Source organism: Vulpes lagopus, chromosome 23, assembly GCF_018345385.1.
Source record: "Vulpes lagopus strain Blue_001 chromosome 23, ASM1834538v1, whole genome shotgun sequence".
Lineage (NCBI taxonomy): Eukaryota > Metazoa > Chordata > Mammalia > Carnivora > Canidae > Vulpes > Vulpes lagopus.
In genome coordinates, this window is record NC_054846.1 from 50,120,903 (window position 1) to 50,134,752 (window position 13,850).

General features: G+C 43.9%; 1 protein-coding gene across 5 annotated transcripts in view; it reads right to left on the reverse strand.

The window, feature by feature from the left end:
- Window positions 1–13,850, reverse strand: part of MKNK1 (MAPK interacting serine/threonine kinase 1) — a 42,561-nt gene that overhangs the window by 23,289 nt on the left and 5,422 nt on the right. For 4 of the 5 annotated variants that reach the window (XM_041738973.1, XM_041738970.1, XM_041738971.1 and 1 more), the window contains exons 2-4: window positions 9,712–9,883; window positions 2,793–2,899; window positions 508–609 (exon numbers count right to left, since the gene is read on the reverse strand). In XM_041738973.1, coding sequence (XP_041594907.1) covers window positions 508–609; window positions 2,793–2,808 — 118 coding nt within the window. In that variant the 5' untranslated portion in view covers window positions 2,809–2,899; window positions 9,712–9,883. The remainder of the gene's footprint in view (window positions 1–507; window positions 610–2,792; window positions 2,900–9,711; window positions 9,884–13,850) is intronic. The other variant, XM_041738972.1, reaches the window with a different exon arrangement.

Consider the following 13,850-nt stretch of genomic DNA (forward strand, 5'->3'; position numbering starts at 1 on the left):
TGCCTCACACAGTGTTCAGAATCTTTGACGATCCAACATCGTGTCCCCTGAACACAGCATGCACTCTTAAAATCGACTCAAACTCATACAGCACAAGTAGCTGTGATGTCTAGGAGTCAAATCCTCTGTTTATAGAAGATTTAACTTTCATTTGGAGTTGTGGCCCTTGGTGTTCTCTCATCCTCTTACATGGCTGTTCTATCTCTCAGCAGTGACTCCAGGAATAGCGGGGGAAAAGATCGTATCAGAAAAGGGCTAAAATGTACCAACCAATCTCTCTCCATACACAAGTCTGACAGATTGGTCTTTCTATCCTACAGTGAACACTGAAACTCTTCAGAGTGCACCATCCAAGAGCTCTCTCATCCCATCATTCATCCCTGTCACACAGATAAGGACAAGCTGACTCAGATGATGCATGCTCTGATCTACACCTATGGGCTACCAAGATGCTCCTCTCATGCCCGGGGAGCCACAGGCCCAGATCTGAGAAGTCGTGTGACCAACCTTCAAACTTCCCTGGTAAGGAGTCAGTGGCCCGGGCCTTCCGCTTCTTCTTTTTCCTCTTGTCACCCTCTGCAATGGGAAGGGGTTCACTGCTGCCCATCTCTGGGGGAAAAGAGATGTAAGGGAAATATCACTATACTGATCAAGCCATAAGTTCACCCAGAAGGGAAAAAAAGGGGAGGGGTGGGGGGAACCAAGAGCTTTACACTGATGGTTTTTAAATATCTATGAGGACTATTGATTTGTTTGACCCAGGAGGCAAAACTAAAGGCAAAGCCATTATTGGAGATCATTAACTGTGGAAAGGAACTCAGATAGACAGGCTAGATTAAAAGAGGATAGCAGAGCCTGCTCTAACCAAGCTCATTAGCACATGGATTCAGATCTGCCACTACTCAAACTGCAGTTTGCAACAAAAACAATGAATCCATAAGCAGCATCCCACCTGTGACGTCCTCCTGCCTCAGCACCAGAAAGGCAGGATCCAGGGAGCTACAAGGGTGTGGCTTGGGAGGGGCCCATGCAAATGAAATCATAGGCTCAGTGACACCCAGGTGGATGTGCACAGGGATCCACAGGCCTCAGTGGAGTTGCCCCTGGAGGTACAATAGGACAGAGAGCGGCTCTGAGGATTGCCTAAATTACTTTATGTTTAGGAGCACAGACCAGAGTACCTGTGGGACCCCAAGCATACTCTCCCCTACTCCCCAGCTCCTAATTTGAGAGGACGTGGTCAGGGTCTGTTTAGAAGTCTGAAAAGTCTGCAGTTGATGAGTCTACACCAGGCTGCTGGGTGAGGTCATTCGTTGCAAAAATATTATTATCTCTCACTGGCCAGCAGGTTAAAGGGAGGCTCCCCATGTTAAAGGGAGCATTTGTGAGGCAGACATTTCAACACTGGCCACACCAGGCAGGAAAGGGTAGGTAGGGATGGAAAGAATAGGTAGGAGGCTGAGAGGGGGGAAGAGAAAGGAGGAACAGGGAACCAGGGCCGAATCATGGCACTGTTTCTAAGACACTCTAGTAAGGGCCTTCCCCTGTTAAAGATAAATTACTTATAGAACATGTCATGCCCCTGATCCAGAGTGGAGCCTTAATACTCTTTGCCTGCAGTTAGAAATAATAAGATTTATCTGAAGTCTCTGGGTCTAAATCCCCACCAGAGTGATTAAACCTTTACATCCTTCTAAAATAGAGGCACTCAGGTGCTGGTGGGGCATTCAGTGTAAGAGACTTTTAGACCAACCTTCAATAAACACAGGCTCTGGCTTGTTGGATTTTTTTTTTTCTAAGAGATTTTGTAATGGAAGTTGGCTCTTTGCCCATTGGGGGGAAAGGCCCACTTTCTTCTCAGAGGACCCTGGCTGAATACGGTCAGAGAAATGGCAAGTCTGCTGGAGAAGACTGATTAGGGCCAACGCACATCTATACATCGTTCTCAGAAACGAGTACACAACAGCCATCAGGAGAAAGCACACATGACAATGGTACATTCAACCATAATCCGGAAAGCATGGTTAGGAAGCCAAGTGTCTGAAAGCTCAGTATAGGTGCATTCTTCCTCCCATTTTTGGATCTGATGCCAGCAGGTTTTCAATTATACTTTAGAGAACAGATAAACACATGGACAAAAGGAATCCACAGAGGATCTCAAAATACTACTCTGGCCAACAGTATAAGCACAAGATCTATCTGGGGACTGCAACACACTATGAATTCAGAGGATCCAACTTAAATATTAGCACACAACATCCATCCTCACTGTGCTAAGTTAAAGGGAAAAAGCTGCCCAACACGGTAAGAAATTCTACAGAAATGAAACCCTGGGGTCTCTTCCAGAGCACAGGGAGGGGCACTAGCCATTGCGACACGCAGGCTGAGGAGGAGGAGCCATTGTCCCTCTCGCCCTGCCCTTGTGTGCAGTCCAGTGCCAGTCCATCTGTTTTATCATCAGTGCTGCGAGGTAAGTGCAGAGTGGACCGATTCTGGATTTGCTTCTCTTTCTCCTTCCTCTGCCTGTACTTGGATGGAAGGCCTAAGGACAAGCAAAACAGCCAAAGGCAGGCAATGCAGAGGAGCAGCAAGAGAGCTAGCAGCATTATAATTCATAGGGGATGCTCAGACATACTTACGACTCTGGCTAGAAAACCCTGTTAGCGGCAATTTATACTTGGCTTTTACCACAGCAGGGCTGAGGGAGCCTCTTGTGGAAGAATCATACCTCTGAGCACTGCCGCATACTCAATATTAGATTTTATGGCTTCACACACAAAAAGACAGAGTACCTGGTCTATTCTGCATGGATTTCAATGGAAGAGGGTACGCCAGAAGGGACAAATGGTTAAGACTTTCCTTGGAAACAGAACTTGTTGAAGGAGAGTTGTTTTTGAAACTAGAAAGAAAAAAATGTAGGAAGGCAGTGAAATGAAAAAAAAAAACAACAACAACAACAACATGCTTAGCTTCCCTGTTTATATCGTGGGGGAAGGGAGGGAGAGGTGTCATCATCCTACTGAGGGGTTGACAGGTTCCCCATCTGAAGCCTGTCCATAATCTCTATTCTATCACAGACAGTCCACTGGCAGGGTCTGTGGGACCTTAATTCATTAAGTATGCAAACATTTGATGAAAGCTTCCTTGGGGCGTAAGGCTCCACAATCACACTGGTCCTTGGCTCACCTCCTTCCCTTGGCCCGAGACTTATTCTCAGCCACTAAAACCCAGCTCAAAAGTCTCTGCTCCCCCCACCCCCAAAGTCTCCACCCCCTTTGAATGAGTTCAGTTTGTACCAACACTTTGGAAATCAGTTAGGTACTAGGCAAATAGATGGCTTTACTGCACAGAACTAATGGTGCTCCTCCTCTGCTCCCAAACACCCTGCTAGAAGTTCTATTAAAGCACTGATGGGCTTTGGCCATGAGCTCCCATTCTTCAATGTTCCTAAAGGCCAGGACTGTTGCTTGTTCATCCCTGCCTCTCCTAAAAGCCATGGCACAGTGTCAGATACACGCCAACCATCAGAAAACTTGCACTGAAATGAAATGATATGAAATGATGCACATACTTAGTGTTAGGTGCAGTGCAAGTCACCCAGGCCCTTTAAGTAACAAGTGCACTTGCTGAAGGAAACGTGGGTACACCTCTGCCCTACAGAGTACAGAGTGAAGCTATTTAGTTCTATGAGTTCTCTGACAAACTCCTCCTGAGAAAAAGCTCTATGGCCTAGAAGGTTCTTGATATTCTAGCCAGAAGCCTGGTCTCTGCTATAGGATCAGGCAATGTGTTTGTTATTTCAGAGGAGGAAATGAGCACTTCTTTTAAGTTTTCAGATAGATCCCAGCTGGTGTGAAGGCTCCCAGTACTTTCATGGCTTCCTGCCCTTACCTTCCCCATGGTCAGGGCTCAGTGGTCTACCATGCATGTACTGGTGGAGGTGGAGCTGGAGAGGAAGCACACTGCTGACAGGGGAGGATGTGAGCTTGGCATCAGGAGACCAAAGTGAAAATCCTTGTTCAGATATTACCAAGGCTATGCCAAGTTACTCTGCCTCTTAGAGTCTCAGCCTCCTAATCTACAGAACAGACTTTAAAATAATATCTGCCCTTTACAGCAACCCTGTGAGGACCCAAGGACATACTTGATATAAATATGCAGGAAAAACATAGGTGTATGGGGCACCTGAGTGGCCCAGTCGGTTAAGTATCTGACTCTTGATTTTGACTCAGGTCATGATCTTAGGGTCGTGGGATCGAGCCCTGCATGGGACTCCACACTCGGCTGGGAGTTTGCTGGGGCTTCTCTCTCTCTCTCCCTCTGCCCCTCCCCACCCTACTCACTCACTCTCCCTCTCTCTCTAAAATGAATGAATATATCTTAAAAAAATACTTGTATGCACAGGTATGTAGACATACTAGACAGAAATACACAAAAATGTTAATACTACTACAATTTGAAAGAGTACCTAATATATGCCAGGAACCACGCTAGGTATTTTACATACATTACAATAATTCTAATTCTTATAATAATCCCATATGGTAAATATTTTGTTATACTTCAGGTGAGGAAACTGAGGCTCAGAGGTTAAACAATCTACCAAACACCAAACATCTTATTAGTGGTTTCACTAGGATTCAAGCTCAATGCTGCCTTTCAAGTCCAGGACATTTCTAATCTACAGTAGTTTTCTCTGTGTGATGGGGTGATTTTTATTTTCTGCTTTATATTTTCCAGCATTCTCCAAATTTTATACAAGGAAATGTGTTGCTTTTTAATGCTATTACTGTTTTAGCCAAGTTTTATTTTCAGTAAAACACACAATAATTTTTCTCCAACATACACTGGAATTTAGAATCTAATTATACAGTATTTCAAATCATGTCTAGGGATGCCTGGATGGCTCATTTGGTTTAGCATCTGCCTTTGGCTAAGGTCATGATCCCAAGGTCCTGGAATCAAGCCCCGTGTTGGAGGGTGGTCCCTGCTCAGCAGGGAGTCTGCTTCTCCCTCTCCCTCTGTCCCTTGTCTCACCTGTGCTCTCTCTCATATAAAATCTTTTAAAATAAAATTGTATCTAGATTTCTCTGTACAGATTCTCAACAGTTAGTGAGGAAAAAATGTTTCAGGAATACTAGTGCTTTGAAAATGTTATTTTTATGATATTGAAAAACAACAAACACTATTTTAATTTTTTTTAATGATATTTTTTTAAAGGAAAAACTTTGGGGCACCTGGGTGGCTCAGTGGTTGAGCGTCTACCTTTGGCTTGTCATGATCCTGGGGTTCTGGGGTCGAGTCCTACATCAGGCTCCCTGAATGGAGCCTGCTTCTCCCTCTGCCTGTGTCTCTACCTCTCTCTGTGTGTCTCTCAAGAATAAATAAGTAAAATCTTAAAAAAAAAAAAAAAAAAGAAAGAAAGAAAAACTCTGTAAAAACCAAAATTATGTAATGAGCATTTGAGCCTGTAAGATAGTAGTTTAAATCCTGGCTCCCCACCACTGTGTCTACTATCTGTGATAGCTTCTCTTAAGTATCAGTTTCTTCATATACCGCAAGAGGTCAGAGTAAGGCCTGGACTCCCTACACCACTAAGCTGTGGTGAGGGTCAAAGAAGACATGGTGTGAAAGCACCGCTGACTTACTCACTCAACAAATACTGTATTTATTGGGCACCCACCGACTGTCCCGTGCTAGACAGTGAGAATAGAAGACATAGTCTCTGCCTTCAGGAGTTTTTTTTAAAAGATTTTATTTATTTATTCATGAGAGACACACAGAGAGAAGCAGAGACATAGGTAGAGGGAGAAGCAGGCTCCCCAAGGGGAGCCCGATATGGGACTCAATCCCCAGACCCGGGATCATGCCCTGAGCTGAAGGCAGATGCTCAGCCGCTGAGCTACCCAAGCATCCCTGCTCTTAGGAATTTAAATCCACTGACATATAAAACAACTTCAATAGAGTGGGACAAGTGCCATGTGACAGGGAAGTACCAGGTGCCATGGAGTGAAAGTAGATATCAAACCCAGTTTGGTAATGAGAGGAAGGGACAGCTAAGCTGACATCTGAAGGATGAGTGGGAACTGGCCAGGGTGGGGCCTGGGGAGAGAGACAGAGACAGAGCACGTGCTAAGCCTAAAGAGAGGCAACCTGGCCAGTCAGTGTGAATCAGAGAGAACTCCCAGAGCAGCTGAGGAGGGGCTGAGGCATCTCAACTGGTAGGACAGATATTCCCAACAGGCAAGTCTTCTTCATCTGCTGGCCTCCCCACAGGGGACCCTAAGGCCCATACCTCTGAAAGAACTGTCATTTCTCCAAAAAGTTGTATGAGCCACACTGCCCACCAGATCAGCAGATCTGTTCTCCATGTTTTGGTGGAGCCTATGGAGAACTGACCAGCTCCTGCATCTGGTGTGTGATACCGAAGATGATCATTTTCCCCATAAGAACATTTCTTTGCTGGCTAACTCAGCTCAGCAAATGCAATTCACTCCTCCCGAGTACTCGAGAGTCCTTTTCAAAGTCTATGGTTCACTCCTCCTCCCAACCTATAAGAGTTAGTTCCCTCAGTCACAAGGGCTTTCCAGAGAAGGAAGAGTGGTAAGAGCAAGCTGATGAGTACAGTGGTCCATCCTGTCGCTTCCTAGTCGCCAGCTGGTGGAGGCCCCCAAACAATGGAAACCTGACGAAGTGAAAGGAAGGGGGTAGACACTCTTAAGGAAGAACCAAGACTGAGAAACATGAGGCTGAGGAGGAGGCAATGATGAGGGGCCTGGGAAGAAAGAGCTCATCAATAGTACTCTCTGAAGGAGTACTACTGGCAGCCATGGTGCACACTGCTACTAGCTACAGCACACACACTTAGATGGGGCTCACCAGCTGCCAGGCAATGTCCCAAGCATCTTGCAAAACACTACATTTTACATAGCCTAACTTCTTTAATCTTTACAACTCTATGAGAGAAGTATAATTATCCTACATTTTACAGGTGAAGAAACTGAAGTACAAAGAGATTAAGTGATTAATTTCCCCATGGCCACATAGCTAGTAAGTGGCAGAGCCAGGATTTAAATCTAGACAAACTGGCTTAAAATTCAAGTTTTTAACTATGAGATTATTAGCAGTATATTTAATATTATATATTTCATATATTAAATATTATTAATATTATGTTTAAGCATTCATGCTGAGAGGCAGGAGGGATAGCCTGTCAGAGTGAGCCAGGCACCAACAAGAATGCTTTTATTTAGAAACCTTACCACAGAGCTTCCCTACTGATGTGCTGTGAATGATGGAAGATACTGATCCCATCACTGCGCTGAACAGTATCATTTTCTGTGTGTGCTATGATGTCAAAAAGCCTGGGCAAAGCTGCTCTAGCTTACACAATACAAAGGCATTATCATCACATTATCATTACTATATTATTCTGAAATCTGATTTATCAGAAGTTTGTTTTACTTGGAGATAACTGTGTATTTTGTGTTTTGGCATATTACTGAGGATGAGCTACAAACCAGTCCAACCACATTATTTCATGATAGTTCTGGTATCAGGTACAAGGCTACATTCTTCTTTTCTCTGACCTATTAGTTGGTCGATTTCGTTTCTAATGGTATCATTACTACGTAGGGGACAAGGTCAAGGAAAAAGTACACTTAAACAGAAGCTAGTCAATTTAAGGCATGATGGGTGAAAGGAATCACCTGTGTCATCAGCTCAATCAAAGGACAGTCGGTGAGCATGATTCCAAGGGGCTAGGCCATTTCACAGGTTTTACCCAGGAGTCCTGTGTGTAGGAGGCCGGCTCTCATTAGGCAGACCACAGTATCTCACTCAAGCGCAGTGAGAGTGGCAGAGACCCACCAGGGTGCTGGCAGGGTGCCAAGTCACAGCAGACCTCAAACAGGGCTGGGATAGCAAGATTTCCAGAGGGAAAAGGTCTGGAGTCAGGTCCATCTTCTTCCACTGTTCTGACTCTGGGATCACAGTAGCCTTAGAACTGTCATGGCATCTCCTGGGGGGAGGAATAATCAGAGGAAGGATGGAGCCTGGGTAAAGGAAGTGTTTGCTTCAGAAAGAGCAAGCAAGAGTGAAGGATTGTGTTTGTTTGAGCAGGACAGGATAAAAAGCTGAAAAGGGCAGGCTGAAATCACATCACTGAGGCTTATAAATGTGGCCACAAGGCCCTCTGGCATCTGGTTCCTAGATACTCTGCAGCCTTACCGAGCCCCAGTCATTCTTTCTAGGGAAAATGAAGAGTGGCTGGTTCAGCTTGTAATTCAAACAATCCCACAAATGCTTTTTGTTGAGACAACCACTGTACTCTGGTATGCACATAAGTGCTTTACGAGTATTTCCACTCTGTCACACAGAATATTAAAAAGATGTGTTCCCAAGGGTTGAGATTCACTAAAATTAGCAATCTTTACTGCTTCATCAGGACATTCTTAAGTGAAAATGGCATTTTTAAGAAAACTGAAAGTGTAGCAATGAGGAATACAATGACTGCTAGGACAGTTCTGGGCCACTGCCTGGATTCATGCTAAAGCACCAGCACTTCTACCCACTGCCACTCTGCAACAACAAATAACATCTTAGTGCTATTATGAAAACAGTTTTGACCTGGTAGATACCCTGTAAAGGTTTTAAGGACCCCCAACATCTGCAGAGCCCACTTTCACCACTTGTGAACCACTGTTCTAGGCAGTGAGAAGAGACTGGGCCATGAAACTGGCTGTGATGTGCAGAACCAAGTGGAGGCTGGCCGGGGACTGGGAGAGCAGAAAGAGGCTGCCGCAGCCAGCAAAAAAGCAAGGAAGGCCTGTGGCTGAGGCAGGGATGGAAGGAAGAGAAAGAGGTGAGGGGATGAAGCTGGAGGCAGAACTGGTTCTAGTTCTGCCAAGCAGCTAGAGATGGTGAAGAGTCAGAGATGCCTATCCTCCTTGAAGGAAGAAAGGGGGCCTATTTTCTCTGGGTGTCCCCCCTACCCAGCAGGGAGCCAGCACAGAGGGGGACTTCAATATATGTTTCTGAACTAAAGTCAGGTAACCATAGAGCAGAGGTACCATCAAAGAAGGGGAGAATTCAGGAAGGGGAACTGGTTGGGAATGGGGCGAAGGGAAGCCGGTGTGTCACTGGGAAGCTTCAGAGGAAGAAGGGTGATACACAGCCACAAAGGACTATAAAAGCTCACAGATCAGACTCAAACCATCCTTGCCCAACCTTCATCTGACTCAATCTACAACTAAGGCATTTTTTCTAACCTGCCAGGCAGGATGGAGCCTCAGGCATTCAAGAACACTTCACAATAGCATCATGTATGTCACAAATACAAGTTAGTAAAAGAAAAAACTAGAAAGATACATCTCAAGCTATTATTAACAATGGTTACTCTGGGAGATGGAAGTTGGGTGGGTACAGAATTATACTTTTGATACCTTGTATTTGATATTGTTATTTATGGCACAGTTGTTTTACTTTTATAATTAAAAGTAAATAAGTATGTTTTACTTACTACACGGTTTTCCTTATGACCTTCTCTGCTATTGTATTCTGGTAGAAATGTGCTCATCCCTACTAAGTGACTGTCTTAGGCATGCCAGGCAGCCCAGCTAATCCTAGCTGCCCACTGAACACCAAAATCTCCCACCCACATCCAACCCAAAGCAATCTAAAAGGTTAAGCAAAATGTGTATCCAGCCTTACCTTGCCCAGCTTCTGAGAACTAAATCCTCTGTAAACTGAAATGAAATAATGAAGTAATGCTCCTGCCAGAGGGCTGCCGTCTTCCAGATACAGGAAGTGTTTCAATAGTCTCTGGAGGTAGCAGGCATTCTTCACTTCCCCGCTGGCTTTTGCTTCATCTGGCATGAAAATCCTTAAAGAGCAGAAAAAGAAAAGATATAAAAATCTGACTTCTTTAAAATGATCAGAGAAGATAAAGATCACCCTATGTGTCCTTCAAACCTATACATCACACTGGTAAGTAGATATACACAAGGCTGTCACAGATTTCCTGTCTTTAAAATAAGGCATTTGATCATTTGAAAATGCAAACACTAAGCATGTGAAGATTTAATGAGAGTCTGAGTAAAAGTTTTCAGATTCTGTTTCCACTGTGGGATTCCAGACCTGGACCTGGAGGACAGATCTGGACAGCTCTGTTCACTGAGGTGTGTTCTGCAGAAGGTAAAAGCTGACACCTCTCTGGCATCCACATTTTTAGAGATGAATGAGCTCTGACTCCATCTCTTGGTGCCTAGGTCCCAGTCTCAGACAGGAGGCCACAGAGCCAGAAATATAAAGAAGATGCTAAAAGCAGCAGGCAGTATAAACATGAACAATGCATAATTATCGCTAGCTTACCATGTGATGACTTCATTTTCTATATGTCCACTGCAATTTTCAATCTTGAGACTCTAGCTACCATATGTCAAATGAGTACCTGCTTCCCCTTTCTCCAGCGGAAAAGCTCTGAACATGCAGTTTAAATCTGAATTCTGGGGTGCCTGGGTGACTCAATGAGTTAAGTGTCTGACTTTGGCTCAGGCCAGGTCATGATCTTGGAGTCCTGGGATGGAGCCCTGCGTCAGGCTCCCTGCTTGTCCTCTCCCTCTGTCCCTTCCTCCTGCTCCTGCTCTATCTCTCTCAAATGAATGAATAAAATCTTTTTTTTTTTTTAAATCTGAATTCTGGGGCCTTGTGCTAACATTTCTTTTTTTTGTGTGTGTGTGTGTGCTAACATTTCTAAAATGGTTTTCCAACTAGAAGCCAGATATGTTTCACCATGACCTCAAATCATGTATCCTAAAACTCAACTTGTCCAACCCCTATCCTTCATCCCTTCCCTTCTTCTCTATTGAATTCTATTGCCTTGCCAGCTGCCTAGCCACAGATCATTTAAATCATTTCCACAGTCTCTTTCTCCTCTAACCTTGTCATTCCAAACATGCACACGATCAAGCTGTCCCTCAGCCCGACATGTGGTTTCTTGAGAATAACACCTATTCATCTTCAGGGCCCCTCACGAATTACTGAAAGTGGCCCCACAGATTACAGCAGTCCCTAGCTCTTTTCTACCTCATCCAGCATTTCATCACATCCACGGCATGTTACAGAGCTGGCGATTCACATATATATGTGGCTTGCCCACTAGGCCATAAACTCCTCAAATGGAGTGGGGATGGATCTTTTCCATCTTTTTATTTCTAATATCTAACCTAATATCTGGCTCAAAAAGGGCTCTAGTAAAGATCTGACTAAATTACTTCATCCATAAAATATTTCTTTCCTACAAAAAGCCTGATAATAAATATTTTAGGCTATGTCACATGACCTCTGTCATGACTACTTAATTTTGCCTTTGTAGAGTGAAAGCAGCCATAGACAACAAGGAATAAATGTAGCAGCTATTTTTTTCATAAAGCCTCACTTATGGATGCTAAAATTTGGATTTTATTAATTAACTTATTTTTTATTTTTAAAGATTTTATTTGCTTTGGAAGATAGAGTGTGAGTGTGAGTGGGGGAGGAGCAGAAGGAGAGGGACAAGCAGACTCTGCACTGAGCGCAGAGCCCAACCATGGGGCTTGATCCCACAACCCTGAGATCATGACCTGAGCCAAAATCAAGAGTTGGGTGCTTAACCAACTGAGCTACCAGGTGCCCCTCGAATTTGGATTTTATATAATTTTCCTGTCACAAATAATCTCTTGAATTTTTCCCCTGACCATTTATAAATATAAGAAGTGTTTTTCACTTGTAGTCCATACAAAACAGGTGGTAAGCCAGATAATGGCATATAGGCCATAGTTTGCAACCCTGCTTATTTCTCCTCCTAACTTCATTCCTCCCCTCCCCCCAGCTCACATACGGACACAAATGCATCTCTGTTCACTTCCATCTCTAGCAGGCCTATAATAAAAACAGAATTCCCCTTTATGGATTTTGTGTTATTCTGTTGTTTGGAACTACTCAAGGGCTGGGGAGGTAGAAAGTGCATGGGCTTCTAAGCCATGAGGGCCTAGATTCAACTCTGGCTTTCCTATTTACTAATGAAGTGGCCTTGGCCACAATACTTAATGTCTCTGCTTCACTGTCATCATCTATAAAATGGGGGCAAGAACACCTATGCTGCAGGTTGTTGTAAGAATTAAATGAGCTGATGTATTTTAAGTTCATGGCACAATTGCTAGCACAGAGTAGGCACTCAATAAATAGCAATTATGACTCTAGCTTGAGATATGGCTTCCCCAGATCATCTGTGGCCCTCAAAAGTACTCTGTAAACCACAACAAGGCAGCCAGAAGGAATAAACTGATAACAAAGTACAAAGGCAGAGAGATAGAATTGGGAGGTTTTCAGATTCATGACCTAGGATTCTAAGGGCCTGGTTGGCCCTGATTCCTTCTGGCATCATTTCAAATTCCTCTGGGCCCCTTATCCTCCTCAGAAAGAATTTCTGACTCTCACTCTGCCTGAATCTTCTCAGCATTGCTTACTAAATACCCCAATGAGCTCTGGAGCCCTCTCTTCCTTCCTGGACCTTTTCCTGGGACAGGGCTGGGAAAGGATGAATGTGGCCGGAACACATCTACATATAGCAGCCTGCCACTGGGTCTCATATAGGCTGGGCACCCAATTCCCTCTCATTTCTTCTGAACTTCCTGCCTGTATACAGAATGAAGTTTTTCCAGAGTTCAAGAACTAGTTTTTCTATAGAAGTTTTAGAGCAAAAAGCCTGTATACAAACAAGGAATCCATCATATTACTTTCAAGTAATATGAAAACATCCCTGAAGGACAGAGAAGACTAAAACTTATAGTATCTCTATCCTTGGTCTGAAAAGCCAATTTGAGCCTGTCATCTCCTTGCTCCAACACTTCTAATGGGTGTCCACCACCATTGGAATAACCCAACTCCTGGGCTGTCACTCAGGGCCTCCTCAACCTTGCCCCTCCTGCATTATGTCCTACCTCTCCTCTGCAGAAATCCTGACCTATAGTTCAGGCAAAATGGATGATCTGTTTCTACTTATTGCCCTCAACAATTTCCAGCTCTCCACACTTATGTAACATGTGATTGTACACCTCCCCTGGACTGTAGGCTGGGAATAGGGTGAAGACTATGTCTGATTTCTCTCTGGATACCTTACATCTAGCAAAGTGCCCGGCACAGGACAAACACCCAATAAATGTTAATAAATGAATGAAAACACCTGAAGTTATTCTTCTCTTAAACTGTTTTAGCTGGACTCTTATTAGCAGACAAAGCAGTCTGGGTCACTGCCAAGAAGTAGAAAAACCAAAAAGAAAGAAAAGAAGCATGACCAATGTGATCCAAGAAACGGAAAATAGGTTTTAAGAGTGAGGTAAAAGAAACCAAGACTGCTTAGCCTGGAGAAGAGAAGAGGAGGCCTAACTGGATTCTGGCTTTAAGTACACAAAAGGTTCTCTTGAGAAAATCTTGATCTCATCCTGCCTTCATAATCAGAAGAAAATTTTCCACATTCATGGAAAATGGAATAAGAAGAAATGACTTAAGTTAAGGTCAGAGGCGTTTAAGCTGGAGAGAAAGAAGAACCAAATTAGGTACCACTTTTCCAGAGATACTGTTACTGTATTTTTCGGCAAGTGAATTGGAGGGGTCTTACTTAGCACTTTTGTTGAAGGCTGTGCAAAAGGGAATAAATATGCTGCTCTGTTTCTGTTTACTGTGGAGATAGGTAGGCGAAAACACAAGTCAGGTAAGATTTTATAATGAGCCACTGACTTTCGACTGACCCTTTTCCTGCAGGCACTTTCTGTCATGTTATACTTTGCAGCTCTGTGATAGAACAATGTATT